Genomic DNA, 15,884 nt, shown 5'->3' with positions numbered 1-15,884 from the left:
TAGAAAGCTTTGCTAAAAAAAGAGGTTTAGTAAATGGAGAGAAATAGGTTCTTGAATGAGAAGACTCAAACTCACAAAGATGTCAACTCTCCCCAAAGTGATCCGTAAATCTAGTGCAATTAAAGGAAGGCGCTCATCTGGATTTTATTTGGGAACTTTATCAATTGAAATTACCAAAAACCGTTTGAGAAAAGAATTATGAAAGTGGACTCACATTACCAAACAATAAAATGTTCTCTAAACGCACAATAACTAAAACTGTATGCAAGAGAATGCCTGTAAATAAATTCCTATTTACTTACTATCTGCAATAATTTCATAAAAGATAAACCTGGCATTTCAAATCAGACGGAGAACAATGAATTGTTCCATAAATAGTGTTGAAACAACAGATTAGCCATGGCATTGACCATATCCCTACTTCACGCCACACAGCAAAATAAATTACAGTTATATTAAGTGTACAAAAACTATCCCATAAAGAAACAGAAGGGACTACAGATCAACAGCTACATGCTTCAGCACAAGGAAGACCTTTTCCCTACTTCAAGGAAGGAAAGGAGGAAGTAAAGAAGGAAGGACGGAAGTTGGAAGGACAGAGACAAGAAGGAATCTTAAATACATATGTATTTAATCTAGTATGAACATTTAAGTTACTCTCCTTATCAAAAAAATCACAACAGGCAAAAATAACAACTAACCAGAAAGAAAACAAAATATTTTTGGTTAATGTATGTTATAGACAATGATTAAATTGTTTTTAAATCTTTATAAATCAAGAAGAAATGAAAAACACCTCTCAAATTGCATTTTTTAACAATAATACCAGTAATGCTAAGAGCCCAGTAAAATAAACATGCCAGTTACTGCTGGAAATATCTTTTCTGGATGGCAAGCACGTCCTTTCTGGAGAGCAATTGGCAGTATTAGCAAAAGTCTTTATAAAAGGCATACTAATTGAACTTCCCCTTCTAGAAATTTATCATAAGGAAGTATCAGCAACAAATACAAAGATTTTGACTTAAAATACTGAAAATTTAAAAACAAAGCATGTGTAGAATCTAATAGACTACAGGGTGACCAATTACATGATATAGCATATTGATATTTTGTTATAGGATACTACTAAATAAAAGAAATACATATATTGTCTAAAAGAGCTGCATAATGCTTTGTATAGTATGGCCATAATTTTATATTTTGTAGTTATCATATATTGGATATATGATAAGGAACTTTGATATTCCTTATGTAAGTAGAAAAAGATCAGAAGGATATATATCTATGTTAACAGTGGACTGCTAAATAAAAGAATTGTGAGCTATTTTTTTTTTGTTTTTTCTATTTTTTTTAAAGATTTTATTTTATTTATTTGAGAGAGAGAGAGAGCACAGAGGGGATAGGGTCAGAGGGAGAAGCAGACTCCCCGCTGAGCAGGGAGCCTGATGCGGGACTCGATCCCAGAACTCCGGGATCATGACCTGGGCCAAAGGCAGTCGCTTAACCAACTGAGCCACCAAGGTGCCCTGCTTTTTCTATTTTTTAAAACTTTTTGACAGTGAGTATGTATTTGCTTTATAATCTTATTTTTTAATGTATTAAGAAAACATATAACGGGGAGAAGGAACAGAGTTAAGATACTTGAGAAAAAGACATATGAGCTCCTATTACTGTAGCTGATTTCAAACCTCCAGACCCAAACTTATAATCTGAGGACCCGAAAATCTTCTAAAGAAAGTTGTAGAAGTATGACTGGCAATTTTTTTAATACTGAAAAATAAGAATTGCATGCACAAAAGAAACACATACCCTGATTTTCCTGTTCTACAAACTTCTAACCTAAGAGCTTTCTGTGAATTCTTGGTAAAAATCCTAAAATTGTTTTTTTTGAGGTCAGCTGATAGGTCTACATTTAAGTACAGCAATGATCTAGCAACACCAACACGGAACCACAACAAGCAGGAATATTTTCTGGCTCCTTTTGTTCTCGATGCATTAAAAACCTACTCATGCCTGGGATTCTGTGCCAAGCACAGTACCTGACAAGCTAGGGCAGCAGTACCCCCAAGGAACAAAAGGAGAGAAGTTGGAAGGGAAACCATGGGCATTTTATAATTTAACAAGAGAGAAGTAGTGGTCCTCCCAGAAGACCTAGTTTAAATCTTGGTTCTACCATCTGGTAGCTGTGAGTCTCAGTTTCTGAATCATTAATGGGGATAAATAAAACTAGTACGCATCCCATAAGAAGTACTAAAGGAGATTATACCAAGAATTTAGACAGTGTCTGGCATATAGTAAACACTCATTGAATGCTACTATTACTGTTTTTACTCTTAAGATTATTTTTTGCAAGCATCATAGGAAGGTGCACTTCAATAACCTCTTTATGCATCAGCAAGGATCAGAGATTAGATTTCTTCAAAAGACATACCGATTCATGACGTCAAAAGCAAACAGGATTACACAAGCTTCCCCAAAATACCATAATACCATAGACATGGTCATACAAGAGTGGGAGGGTCAGGGGTAATAAAACAGAAATGCCTCATGATATCAAAGACATTGCCATCTCTTCCATGTGTGATAATCGAGGCAAGAAAACAATCTATGACTTCCTACATAGTACCAAAATACGCATCAATTCAGAGAGAAAATTAGCTCTATCATTTGAAGAAGGTCCATATGTGTTTGCATCCCCAAGGCAGCCACTGTGTGGTTCTCTTCCTCTTCCTATTAACTACAAGACCCCTAGCAAAGTCCGTTTCACAGATCTCCATGTGTACCATAGTCTTCAGAGTGAAAGTGGTTTTAGGTGGCAACACAGACAACAAACACAGCAACGTAAACATCAAGACACTAAAATCTTACCCATTCACCTTTTAACCAGTAGAAGTTCACAAATAAGTTTGGGTTTCCAGGAAAAGTTTAGACATCAAGTGTTTCCCATAATGTCAAGGCCTGTGGTATCAGCTGGTGAAGTGGGTCCTGACCCCATTCTTCATCAACAAGAGAATTAAACGAGACTCAAGGCTGTGTTGAGCCTTGCTGGCCTCCTTTACTAAGCCTTGCATAAAGCAGTAATGACGTCAAGATTTTCAAGGCAACTTTCCGGAAGAGTCCAGCAAGATACTGTCTGTCTCATGTGTGATACACTCAGATTTTAGTGAAGGCAAATAGCCAGTTTCAGCCTTTCAAGCATTTGTCTCCTTCAAGAGAGTAAAAGAGGCCCTCACTTTTGATCCCTTCTCGGAGATGTTGGTGAAAGACTAAGCAGATGACTTACAAACTTCCACCCAACCCCAAGACTCAGCAATCCTTTGACTACAAGACTGCATTAGCTTTACTGATAATACAAAGCCAAACGCTGTCCATGAGTTTTGCTTATGAGAAACCAAAGTCCACTGATCAACTGATCAATGAAAGACACAGAAAACAGACTTGAGAGTTATATGCCCTTAGGAAAACTGAAAGACTGACAGTCCAAACTTCATGCAAAACAGACTGTCAAGATCAGTGTCAATTTTTATGTAAATGGAAGTTCTGAATATATTTATTCCTTCATTACACAGATTGCTTTTTGTGTCCTGCACTGGGCTGGGTGCTAAAGCTGAACAAGACAGAGAGAATACCTGCCCCCCCCCCCAAAAAAAACTTACAACCTGGTAGGAGACTTAGAAAATAAGATGATAAATTACAACATACTGAAATGAGTACCATAATGAGGGAAGAATGGGGTCCTACAGGAGCCCAAAGAAAACCCCTGATGAGCCAGGGAAGGTTTGCCAAGAGTAACATCTAAACTGAGACATAAAGGATGAGCAGGATTTAAGGAAGCAAAAAGGTGGCAGGGTTAGTAACAGAGAGCACCCTAGTCATTTGGAAAGGCACAAATAAAAGAGAGCATGTGGAACATTCCGGTAACCAAGAGCCAATCTCTGGACAGAATACAGCTGTAAGCAGAGAACCAGCAGGAGGTGAGATATGGCCACACTGGTATTTTAGAAAGTTCCTCATGAGTACAGTATGGAGAAAAACTGGACTAGATGCACAGATATCAGCTGAGAGGTTCTGGAGTGACCCAATTTGTGGGAGTTGCCTCCTGAATTCAAGTGGGGAGAGATAATATGAAGGGAAAAGGTCAGATTTGGGAAATACGCAGGATACTGATCCAACAGAACATACATGGTGTCTGGGCAGCACAAAGGAGGCCATATTTCTAGCTGTGGGACTGATGGACAGAGGTACTAATGAGGCTAGGAACCAAGGAGAAGAGGTGAGATTTACATAGGAGCTCAACTTTGGATATTTTGAGTGTAAAGAGTCCCAGTGGAGTAAGAGGGGTAGCTCTGGAGTTGAGAGGGAAAACCCAGGCAAGTGTCAGAGACTTGGAAATCATCCATACAGTCACTCATCACAATGAGAGAGAAGAACCTTGGGTCAAAACTCTAAGAATCTCCGAAGTTTAAGAAACAGGCAGCAGAAAGTGAGGACACAGAGGCAACTCAGGAGTGGGAGAATCAGTCAAGGAAAATGTTTCAAGAGTAAGGGATGGAGACCCAGCAGAAATGACAGCATGTGAACTACTTCCCTGCACGCAATGCTGTGCTACATGCCAAATGGAAAAACAAAGGAGTCACAAGCACGATCCTAACACATGGCCAGTCTGTCAGTACTCAAGACCTGGGCTGCCCCAAGAAGCTGGCAAGTGACAAATGATGTCTTCAAGTGAGGCACCAAAAACCTAAAATACAAGCAAGGTGACAGATGTGTATGCTGGAGGACTGAGAGCGGAACTCACCAATCAGCTCACCAATCAAAATGGCAAGAATTGATGGTGCAGTGGATCATATGTACTACACCCAGGTCCCCTTGTCAGGGTCCATGTGCCCATCCCCTCAGCTTCTAGGAATATCTCTGCCGCAGAAGGTTCACAGATGTGTCCCTCGAAGGGAAATGCCCTGCCCAAGAATACACTCCCCACCTCTCCCCACCCCACCGTGGGACCGCCTGCTAGCAGTGACTGGATGATACAGGCAGATGAGGACCCAGTTCCCTGCCCTCAATGTAGGACATTTCTGAAGGGCTATCCCAGATCCAGAGGCTTCCATAGCATCAGGTGAGACCTCAGTTGTGACGTCACTGCAGGTCAGCTTCTCCATCTGTCCCACCTTGCCTTCCTCACTTCCTTACACGTGTTTCTCCTGAGAGCCTTCAGTACACCCTCTAGATAGAATTCTCCATTTCTGAGTTTGGGTCCAGGCAGCTCAACCTAAAATGGATGGTGTATATCAAACTAGGCCAAGTCACTGAGGCTAGAGCAGAGCTATGAGGCAGAACTGCAAGGGACAGAGGTAGCTGTAAAGTACAGTTTTGTGTGTGTTGGTGTGAAAGGGGCTCTGTCACATGCCAGATTCAGAGAATGGCCACTCGCAATCCAGTTATCACTCATCATGAGGACAATGCCTTAAATGTTTCAATTTGCTTTAAGGGACTTTCATTACCTAATAAATCTATACAGGATCTGGTGGAAGGCAAAAATGGAATCTTGAATGTCAAGGACAACCTGAAGGAATCATCTTAGAGTAAAACCCTACAGGAAGTAGTAAAGGAAGCTCACTCAAGAGAAAGGCAAGGTGGCCTAAGGGCATACATTGGTTTCAAATATTTTCAATCACTCATTCGACAAATATTTAATGAAAAGCTACCATGTACCCAGGAAAGGGCCACGAGTTAGGAATGCCATCACAACTAACACAGACATGGTCCTGCCCTCATAGAGTTTAGAGCCTTGCAGAAAATGCTGGAACTTAGCTATAGAACCCTTTTCCCAATCAAAAATGGTTCGGGGAAACCTAACACATAAAACCAAATACGTGCAATAATTTCTTAGTGTAGATGTCTTTTGTAAGTTTAACTTCTGCCACTTTTTTAGCACTAAGCTAATTCATGAGAGCAAGAATGCCTATTTTGATTAATAATGAAATTTTTCAGTGAGGTCCAAGACTGTTAGCTGTCTTCCTGTTACAGCCTCAACAATTTATTTCTGCATTTGGTTTGCTTGTAAATAAGAAAACAATCTTTAATTTGCTAAGAAAAGTGGTTGTAATTGGTATCAGGTTTGGCTTGCTTTGTTTTTATGATCTTGTACTGTAATCTCAGGGTATTCTGCATTCTAACAGATCCTGAAGTCTGAAAGAAGAAACAAAGGAAATGTTTGTTTTGTGGCTGACCCTCTAATACATAACAACTACTGATATTCCTTCTCTCAAATTAAAAAAGGGCAGAATGACCTAGAACTCTCAATAAACCACCAACACTCTCTTTTACATAATATAAGGAGGCAAAGCATTAGATGGTCAGTTATCACACAATGATTATTAAACCATGTCTAGAACATTCACTAACCACCATCATTTGAACTTTGAGTGGTTTTTAATTGAGTGGGGTGTACTGTGCTGTAAAGCATATTTGCCTGTATAATCGTATGTGAGGAGCTATAAACAGGTCCGAATTTTTTTTAAGAACATTGCAGACCTACAATGTTGCTAAAACAGTGCATTTACCAGAAGTTCAAATATATGTCCAGAGATGGCAAGAAAAGCTCTATTCTGAGGTCTACTCACAAAAAATAGTTGACCTGGCTGTTCCTTTTAATGTACTGAACACTCCAATGTGTTAAAAGTGTGGTATATAACCATATGTGGGTGTTAGGCCTTTGTCACATTCTGAACAACAGCTTAGAAGACATTTGTGGCTACAGCCTCAGCATCTGGCATGGTTCTAGGCACACCGTTGACAAATAATAAATCCTTGATTGATGGATTATTAAACAAATGACTATTTCTTTAAAGAAAATTCAAATCCAGACTTTGTATAAGCTCCATGGCTTGTTAGTAAGGCCCGCTGAAACGTAATTTTTAAAACACTGGACTAGAAGACAAGGACATGAAAATCAGAGAGGAAAACTCCCTGGTCAAGAAACTGAGAATAGCGTGGTGGCCCCTTGGCCGGGAAATTCCTGGCATGGCAGTGTGTGCCATGCTCAGGAGCAAGCCCCGTGGGCCAGAACACCAAGGCCTGGCAGAGTTCCTGAAGCTCTTCACACATGCAGACAAACAAGATGATGACACTCCCTACTAAGTGAGGTTTATTTGAAGAAGTAACAGGCACAACCAGAGGGAGAGATTTCAAAAACAGAAGAGATCTCCCTGTACAGCACAGGCCATCCAGGTTCAAAAAACCTAAAGGACACATCTAGGAGCACGCTGTTTTCAAGTGGTAGAGGGTGGACCAGAAACCTGGCTGTTAACAATCAGGATTCAGTCAAGGAAGCAGAACCACTAGGATATACATTAAGAGATAGACTGCAAGGAATTTGCTTATGGTGGGGGGGGGGGGGGGCTGGCTAGGCCAGTCCAAAGTCCACAGAGCAGGTCATTAGGGAGAGCAAGCTGGAACTCTTCCCAACGGCACCTGCTATCCACAGGTGGAATTTTTTCTTCTTCAGGTAAGCCTCAGTTCTGACTGAATCAGGCCCACCAAGATTATCTAGACTATCTCCCTTAAATTCAACTGATTATGGACTTTAATCACATCTACAAAGTAGCCTCACAACAAGACCTACTTTGGCATTTGACAGAACAGCTAAGTTGACACCTAAAACACTCTCATGCCCATTTATCTATAGCACCATGGTGATCTGTCCACCATCCCTCTCCTGCCAGAAAAATGCTGGTATGACAAACCCTTAATGAAGAAATTTATCTCCTTGTCCTCAATTTAGCAAGATCTTTTCCTTGACCAAGATCTGTAGAGACGTTCTGTATCACCACATTATATATGTTCTACTTTTTTCTCCAGCTAAAATTACTGAAGATGCCAGACCCCACTGTCATAGGTCAGCAGGAGAGGGGTTTGTAGGGCTTATGGAAAATCCCTTCCTCACAAATGCAAGTCCCATAACCCGCTGTCTACATGACAGTTGTTATCCAAGTCATCCAAAGTAGCAGAGCCATGTGCAGAACCAAGGGAATGGAGATGGCTGATCCATTCTCCCACTTCACCCCTGCATATCATATTCACTCTCTCTACACAATCATGCCCAAGATTCTTAAAAGTGCTGCCCACAGACGATGTCTCTGTATCCACATTCCCCAAACCCCCTTGCTCATCATCATACTGCAATCAGGCCCTCCCTCACCACCAACACACTCTATGGAACAGATGCTCCCTAAGGTTATCAATGACTTCCTGGTTATTAAATCCAAAGGACACTGTAGACTACACCTTCTTTCTAGAAATACTGTTTCCCACTGCCTTCCATAACAGCAGAGCCTCTTGTTTTTCCTTCTGTCTTCCTATTCCTTAGAAATCTGGTATCACTTCTTTCTCTTCTTCCATCCTTTAAATGTCCGTTTTCTCCAGTATCCCCTCACTGGACCCTCCTCATGTTTACACCTGGTCCTTCGGCTTTATTATGATCTATACACTAATGATTCCCAATCACCCATGCCAGGTGCTCCTCCCAGCTTCAGGCTCACATGGCTACGGCTGTGGACCTCTATACCCCGATGTTCCACAAACACTCTGAACTCACTGTCCTTTCCACCACCCCACTGCTTTCAATTAATGCTTCTTCCTGGGCTCTCCATCTCCATGACTGGCTCCACTATCCACCTAATGGACCAAAACAAAAATCAAAAGAGTTATCCCTCAACTCCTGCCTTTCTCTCAATTTGAAGGGATGAGGGGTGGGTAGAGCTCATTTTCTTACACTCCTCCATGGCCACCACCTCTCCTAAGAAGCCTTCCACTCCCCCCAAGGCTAGATTCCCCCCAACATCCCAGAGAGCCCCATCTTCCCCTGTATTAACACTTTTCCCATTGCACTATAAACTTCATATTTTCCTTTTTTTTTTTTTTAGATTGTATTTATTTGAGAGACAGTGAAAGTGAGAGAGATCACAGAGGGAGAGGGAGAAGCAGTCCCAGAGTCCCAATGTGGGACTCAATCCCAGAACCCTGGGATCATGACCTGAGCCAAAGGCAGACGCTTAACCAACTGAGCCACCCAGGTGCCCAAACTGCATATTTTCTTAACTATATCTCTACCAGACTATGGACTTATGGAAAACACAATCTCATCTTCTCCCTAGTGACTGGCATATATTTGGGTTCTAGTAATATATAATGAACAAATCAAAGATGGTGCTATGAATTCAGCCATATCTATATCTTTCTTCACCATCCAAGAGACACAGAAAGACCTGTAACTTTGGAATCTAAATGTGTGTCTCTAATACTTCGATCTTAGATAATTACCATGTCTGAACCATTCCTTAGCAATTGGTCAGATTGCAAGGAGCTGTATAAATTCCTTTCAAGGACAGTTTAAGCCCCTGAAGAAATGATCTTATGCAATGAAGAATGACTTGACATAAAAGTCTATCTGAAAATAAGCTGATATCTACCCACAGGGGATAATTTAAAATAACTTTCAAAAGACAGGAGAATCATAGTTCCATTCAATATTCACCAGGTGCCTACTATGTGCCAAGGAATCAATTCAACTCAACCAATATATTCTCTTTGAAGATATCTGTTTCTTCAAATAGTGGTACAGAGAAGATATATCACTGACCGCCTATTTGGCTACTACACGTTTGACAGGAATTACCTCGGGTATGACTGGTAAATAGGGAAATGATGTCAGTATAACAAGTAAGTTGTATTGATTCTTATGTTTCCTAGCTTGTTAATATTCTGAAGCAATCTAGCAATGCACACTCACAAAGAAACAGAAAGACTTAATGATACATGAAGACCTTGGAACAAAGCTGAAAATGCACTCCAGTGCCTTCCTTTAACACGAGTGGTGGCAGATTATGGCTTTCAGAACCACTATGCTTTCTCCTAGGTTAACCTGCCTGGCGAAGCTGCAGATGAAGAAGCTATGAAAACATTTCTCCCAATAAAGAAGAATGAAGAGGCCTATGCCCTAGGCCAGATGTAATTTTGATGAAAATGGTGTCTATTAGAAACAAATGCCCCCTGCGATCTATAGAGAGAAGGCATGAGCCCAAAATTCCTCCTTACAAAATTCCGTAAGTTTTCAACAGTCTGCCTCAATCCTATTTTTCCCATAAACCCATATTTTCCCATTTTTTAGTGTGTGATTTTGCAGAATACAAAGGCAGAATGCGCACGTTCATCATTGTAGCAGAGTCGATTTTTAACGAAAGTAAACTTTCAAAAAACTAAAATTACCCTATTATTATTGCTATTCATCTTATTGGGAATGAAAGGAAGGCAGTATTTTCATATGTACACACACAAACATACACATAATCACACACATACATATATTAGAGATGGATGGATGCAGGCATGCTTATCATTTCTCCCCCCAAAAAAGACATATGACACATTTCATCCTTTTAAGAAAGAACTCTGGGGTGTATAAATAAACTGTTGACAAACACACAAGGAACTATCCCTGGCAAGTCCATCTTTGCTACTGACTTTGTCTACAGATACACAGCATTCTCTTTGAACAATTTTGCCAAAGAAGGAGAGAGAGACCTCCTCCACCATTGTCAGCTAATCACAAGGGAGTGTTAAACACCACCCAACAGTCACATGGAAAGCCACATGGTTGAAGCTTAGTTGCATTCAATCCTTCTAATGAGTAACAGTCTGGGTCTTTGGAAAGGGACTCAGCCACACTTCCTTCCAGAGAGAACTGAGAGCCACCCATACACATGGTGTTACCACCACTGAGTGATCACAAGCTGGGGAGGAAAAGAGAACAGAAGGTAAACACTCAATACAAGGATAACAAAGGTCAGCCAACATACTTTATAAACCCTTAATTCGGTCTTCTGTTCACTGATTCTGTCAATGAGTATTTGAATGTGCAAGGAGCTAGGGACACAGAGAGGGACTAGACAAGAGAATTGGGCTCGTTATTCCCTGATTATGTCTTCCTCATACCCAAACATCTTAGTGAATGATGGACTATATTCCTGGGGTTGCAAACTCTAATGCTTGCTGGAGCCAGGTAAGTAATGTAAGAATGGGCACATGGTAATAGGGAGCACTGGGACAAGGACAAAATAGAGATGACACGCACCATCTAAAGATACTCAAATCCATTTTTCTTATCTACCATGGAGGCAAAGCAAAATACATAGATAGCCCAGACCTGCTCACAGACTGCCACTTTATGACACTTACATCTAGCAGAATGTAGACCAGAGCATCTGGATGAGAATTTCATTTTGTATCCAGATGCCTGACTCTAAGTTAATCAGCCAATATTTAAGATCACCTTTCTATAAGTGATGACTATAATACACCAAAAGAGGGTAAGAACTCTTCTATACGGGAAACAAAGCAGAACCACCTATCAAGATTGAAAATTTTGGAAAGGGAGCTTGATTCTGTACTTCCTCATTATGACTGAAGAGTGCCATTACATAAAGTTTTTATTTTCTGACAGTTTTTAAATCAGTATCTATTCCTTAAAAAAAATGCTATCTGAGGAAGGTTTACTCTTTACAATTATCTGAAGCACCAATGAGAATATGAAGAATCTCTATAATCCAAAACGTATCTTCACTATAAAGGGTCAAGGATGGTGTCAGTGGATACACAGGTAAAATATATCAATTACAAATATCATTGTTCTTAGCCCACTCAAGGTATGGTTTCTTGGTTAGAGGTTATAAGAAGCCATCTTTATATACTTGAATATAATATTTAATCAATGTAATACCATAATTAAGAGTAAGACCAGTTTTCTTCTTTTTTGTCTTTCAAGGTCAATATACTAGGTATTCCAAGATCTGTCCTTAAATCAACATCCTATTTTTTACACACACAATTTTACAGTTAGAAATATATACGCTAATGTACATCTCTCCGCACTTAATTGTTTTTAAAGCTAAATTTGGACAACAAATTAGATTCTTCTGTATATGTTATATAATGTAGACACAGCCCATAAAAATGTTAACATTGGTTATAGTCTCATAATGCAAGTTAGCTCTTTTAGTAATGACAATACAAATAATCAGCTATAGGAAAACTACTTCACATCTAGTACAATTACCTACTATCACATAAGTAATTATTATTATTGTCCTGTTTATCGAACTCCAGCAATAACTCCTGAGGTGCTAAGATAGTTCCAAGGCCAGTGTGAAAATTCCCCTTAACATATTATGATTACCAATGTTGAAGATAGTTTCAGGTGAACATTAAAAAAGAAATTATCCCCAGAAGGTTCATAAGTTCCAAACTTCAAATGCAGAAATACTGACAGCTCCTGATACAGCCTTTTAATACCTTCACAATGCACCCAGGCCATGTGAGCAGCTCTAGGTTGACTCAGTATCAATGGGCATAAAAATCCACACTGCTCAGGAGATAAGCTTTGCCCCTAAAGAGTGTCTACTCTTGACCAATGTCCTAACAGTGCTGGTTATACTTTGAAAAGCTCAATCAGACCTCCCATTTTACTGTGCTTCGACTTTTGGTTTCAGACATTGTCCGCCATCTTGAAATAGACCTAAGTGCTTGCATGACACATTGGCCATGATCTGTCAAAGTTCTTCATCAGATTTCTACCGAACTTCACCTTCCTTATTAGCATAAGGATGAGGAAGGCAGTAGGGTTGAGGTCAATTTGCAGCATTCTTTCAAGGAGTGCTAAGATCACCCACCTGTTCCATCTGAGCCCACTGGTTAGTAGTGTCCATGACTGGGACTCACCAAGTCCAGCATCATCTGAAAGACCCCAGTCACACAGGACGCCAAGACACTAACTTGCCTGTTCTCCATTCTTCTCTCACAACAGCCAGCAAATCTACCATCTGAAAAGCTTCAGCCGCCCATAGGGCCCACAGGAAAAAGCTCATGGTAGGTGAATCACCCCTACAGTCTCTTGTGGGTGAATCACCCCTGTAGTTTCTAACCCATTAGGTTAATTCCACCCCTTCAGGGTGCTCATCTCAATTCAGCCAGGAGCCTTGAGAAGAAGGGCTGGTGTTCACAGACTTATTTATTTAGGGGAGAGCAGGTCCAGGCCGAGCGCTGACGCTGGTTTCTTGGAGGATCAGTGGGCCTTCTGGTTGAAGATGGCTGGTCTCTTCCGTACTCTGACCCTCACCTTGGGGCCAACACCGTTTTGGAGGCATTCTTCCCAGGGAGTGGGGCTTGTTTCTCGTTTTGTCCACTTGTTGGGAACCCAAAAGCTGGAACAGTTGTGTCCAGAGCTAGCTACAACCCAACTCCGGGAGGCCAAGGCTATTCCTCCATTGTTTCACAGACGCCAGACTAACATCTTCCTTGACCACTTTTAAGACGCTTTCAAAGTCTCCGAGGCTGGCCACTACCTGGGTGGACCTGGGTGGGCCTGGAGACAGGTATCCATTGAGGGTGACGCAGAGTGTCTGGAGCAGGGCTGACATCCCAGGTCCTCCAGCAACATGTTACCACCCACCTCCGACTTCCATGTTCTCCTCCCTTCCACACAGGGCCCTCTGCAGCGCCCCCTCTCGCCCCCAGCGAGCACGACACCCGCAAGGACCTCCCCCACGCCCCGGCCTGGAGGGCTTCCGAGCCGGTGGCGGGGGCAGCAGGTGGGGGGAGGGAGGCGGCGGCCCGGTGGCCCCGGGGATTGGTTTGGCGGGTGTCTCCCGAACCCCAACCCGGATGCCCCCCTCGCAGTCTCCCTCCATCCCCCCCCCGGACCCCGCCTCGCCGGGGCTGGGCTCCGCTCCCACGCCCGCCCCCCTCCTCTCCGGCGCCCCCGGCCCACCCCGGGCCGCGCACCCCCCGCCCCGCACCCCCGCCGGCCGCCGCGCGGCCCCCAGCGTTCCCGGCACGTCCGGCGCCGACTTTTACCTGTACTTTCTGCACTCGAGGCGGCTCGTCGGGCGAGAAACACCTCCCCGGGACCGCTACCTCCCCCGCCCCGGCTCCGCCCGGCTTCCTCCTTCCCCTCCAAGGCCGCAAAGTAGATGGAGTAAGAGAGTGTGTGTGCGAGAGAAAGAGAAAGAGGGAGCGGGCGCGGGCGCCGCGGGAGGGCGGGCGGGCGGGAGGCGCGCCCGGCCCCCGCCGCCCTCCGGCCGCCGCCGCCGCCGCGGGCTCGGCAACTCCGGCTCGCGCCCGGCCCCGGCCCCGGCCCCGGCCCGGTCCCGGCCGCCCGCCGCCCGCCGCCGCCCGCCGCCCGCGGGCCGGGGCCGGCCGCGCCCCCGCGTCCCCGTACCTCGTAAAGGTCCCCAGAAGCCATGCCAGGCTGCGGAACTTGGCTCGCCGGGTGTGCGCGTCTGCTCGCTCGCGCCCTCCGTGCGTGTGCGCGAGGGGGCCAGTGTGCGCGTGTGTGTGCGCGCGTGTGTGTGTGAGTGTGTGTGGTGTGTTGAGTAAACTGTGTTTTTGCAGAATGACAGGCTTGGGGGCTGCCTATGCGCAGAATCAGAGCGGGCGGCGGCGGGGCTGGCGTAACCGGCAGCGGCGGCGGCGGCGGCGGCGGCGGCACGAGCGCGGGCAGCAGCGACGGCCGCGCAGCGCGCCCGGGAGGCACCGACGCGGCCCGAGCGCCGCGGCCCCCGCGACCCGGCGACCCGGCGGCGGTGGCTGCAGCGGGCAACGGCTCGCCCCGGCGCCGCCTGCAGGAAGCCGCCCCGCGCCCGCCGCCGGCCCGGACGCTGCTGCCACTGGGCGAGTCCCCGCCCCCCGGGAGCCCGGCCCGGCCCCCGGGGAGGGGGGGCGGGGGCGGCTGCCCGGCCGCGCCCCGGGGGACCGGTCCCGGGGCCGTGGAGCGCTCGGGCCCGCCCCGCCGCCCCGGGCCGGCTCCGGAGGCGGCGGCGGGGCCCCCCGGGGTGGCGGGCCAGGTGCCCGCTGGGCGCACCCGGCCCGGGGCAGCGAAGGGGCGGCCGGGGAGGCAGGTAGAAAGCTGCCGTGGCAGGTCCCAGGGAAGGGGCCCCGGCTGGGCTCAGCCGGCCCGGGGCCTCACCTCTTCCACTCCCCACCCCCACCCAACCCAGGCAGGGAGTGGGCGCTGTACTAGAAGACCTGGCCCCTAGGGGCTGCGCAGCCCCTCCCTGGCTGCATAGCCCCTCCCTCCAGTCTGGTTTGTAAGACGTGTAGGCCCCGGGGAGGAGGAAAGACGTGGCCCAAGCAGAGGCCCCAACACGACACCCCCCATTAAATCCTGGAAAGTCTTTAGATCCAGGCGTGGCCTCCCATCTACAGCTGCCCTCCGTCCCCCATTCATTCAGTCATCCACTAAAACATTTTCCAAAGCCTACCGAACTACACAGTGTCCCTAGATAGGCATAACTGGGACCCTGCCCTCGAGGGGCTTTGAATCCAAGAAGAGAGACTAGCCACAGGCATGTGAACAGGATTCAGTCGTTCAACAAAAAGGAGTTCCTACTACGTGCCAAACTCCAGAGCTCAAAGAACTGGAGAAGTACTCTCAAGTACAAACTCCTTAAAGTCTCTCCCTACCAAGATCCTGGGTAAATGTTCACCCTTCTGTTTAAAGGCTTCTCTCTATAAGTGATACGGTTAAATCAGAATCTGGAAAGACAGGCTGTTCTGAACTTAGAAGGAAGGTCTTTCTCATCCCAGCACCAAAAATGCCCAGTTGGTCATTTTCTCCAGATGAGAAGTGGACATAACTCACATCCTCCTTCATTTCCTATTTATGAGACTTTAGACAAGTCACTTTACTCATCTCTAAATTGGGGATGGTGATAAACACCTAAAATGAAGTGAGAATTAAGTAGAGATCTATGTATATATATGATGTGGCCTATAGCAGTGGAACCCAATAAAGGTTATTTGTGTCTGAATCAGGACCCTGAACTGCCCTG

General features: G+C 44.9%; 1 protein-coding gene across 1 annotated transcript in view; it reads right to left on the bottom strand.

Moving 5' to 3' along the window:
• CDYL2 (chromodomain Y like 2) overlaps positions 1-14,444 on the bottom strand; it is a 155,158-nt gene extending 140,714 nt beyond the window's left edge. The window contains exon 1 of the mRNA XM_045890692.2: positions 14,273-14,444. Coding sequence (XP_045746648.1) covers positions 14,273-14,296 — 24 coding nt within the window. The 5' untranslated portion in view covers positions 14,297-14,444. The remainder of the gene's footprint in view (positions 1-14,272) is intronic.
• Positions 14,445-15,884: the final 1,440 nt, after the last annotated feature.

The sequence above is a fragment of the Mirounga angustirostris genome, unplaced genomic scaffold (genome assembly GCF_029215605.1).
Source record: "Mirounga angustirostris isolate CCGP_5_RB_7025 unplaced genomic scaffold, mMirAng1.0.hap1 SCAF_16, whole genome shotgun sequence".
Lineage (NCBI taxonomy): Eukaryota > Metazoa > Chordata > Mammalia > Carnivora > Phocidae > Mirounga > Mirounga angustirostris.
Note: the sequence above shows the minus strand (reverse complement) of the source record. Positions and strands in the feature narration are given on the sequence as shown.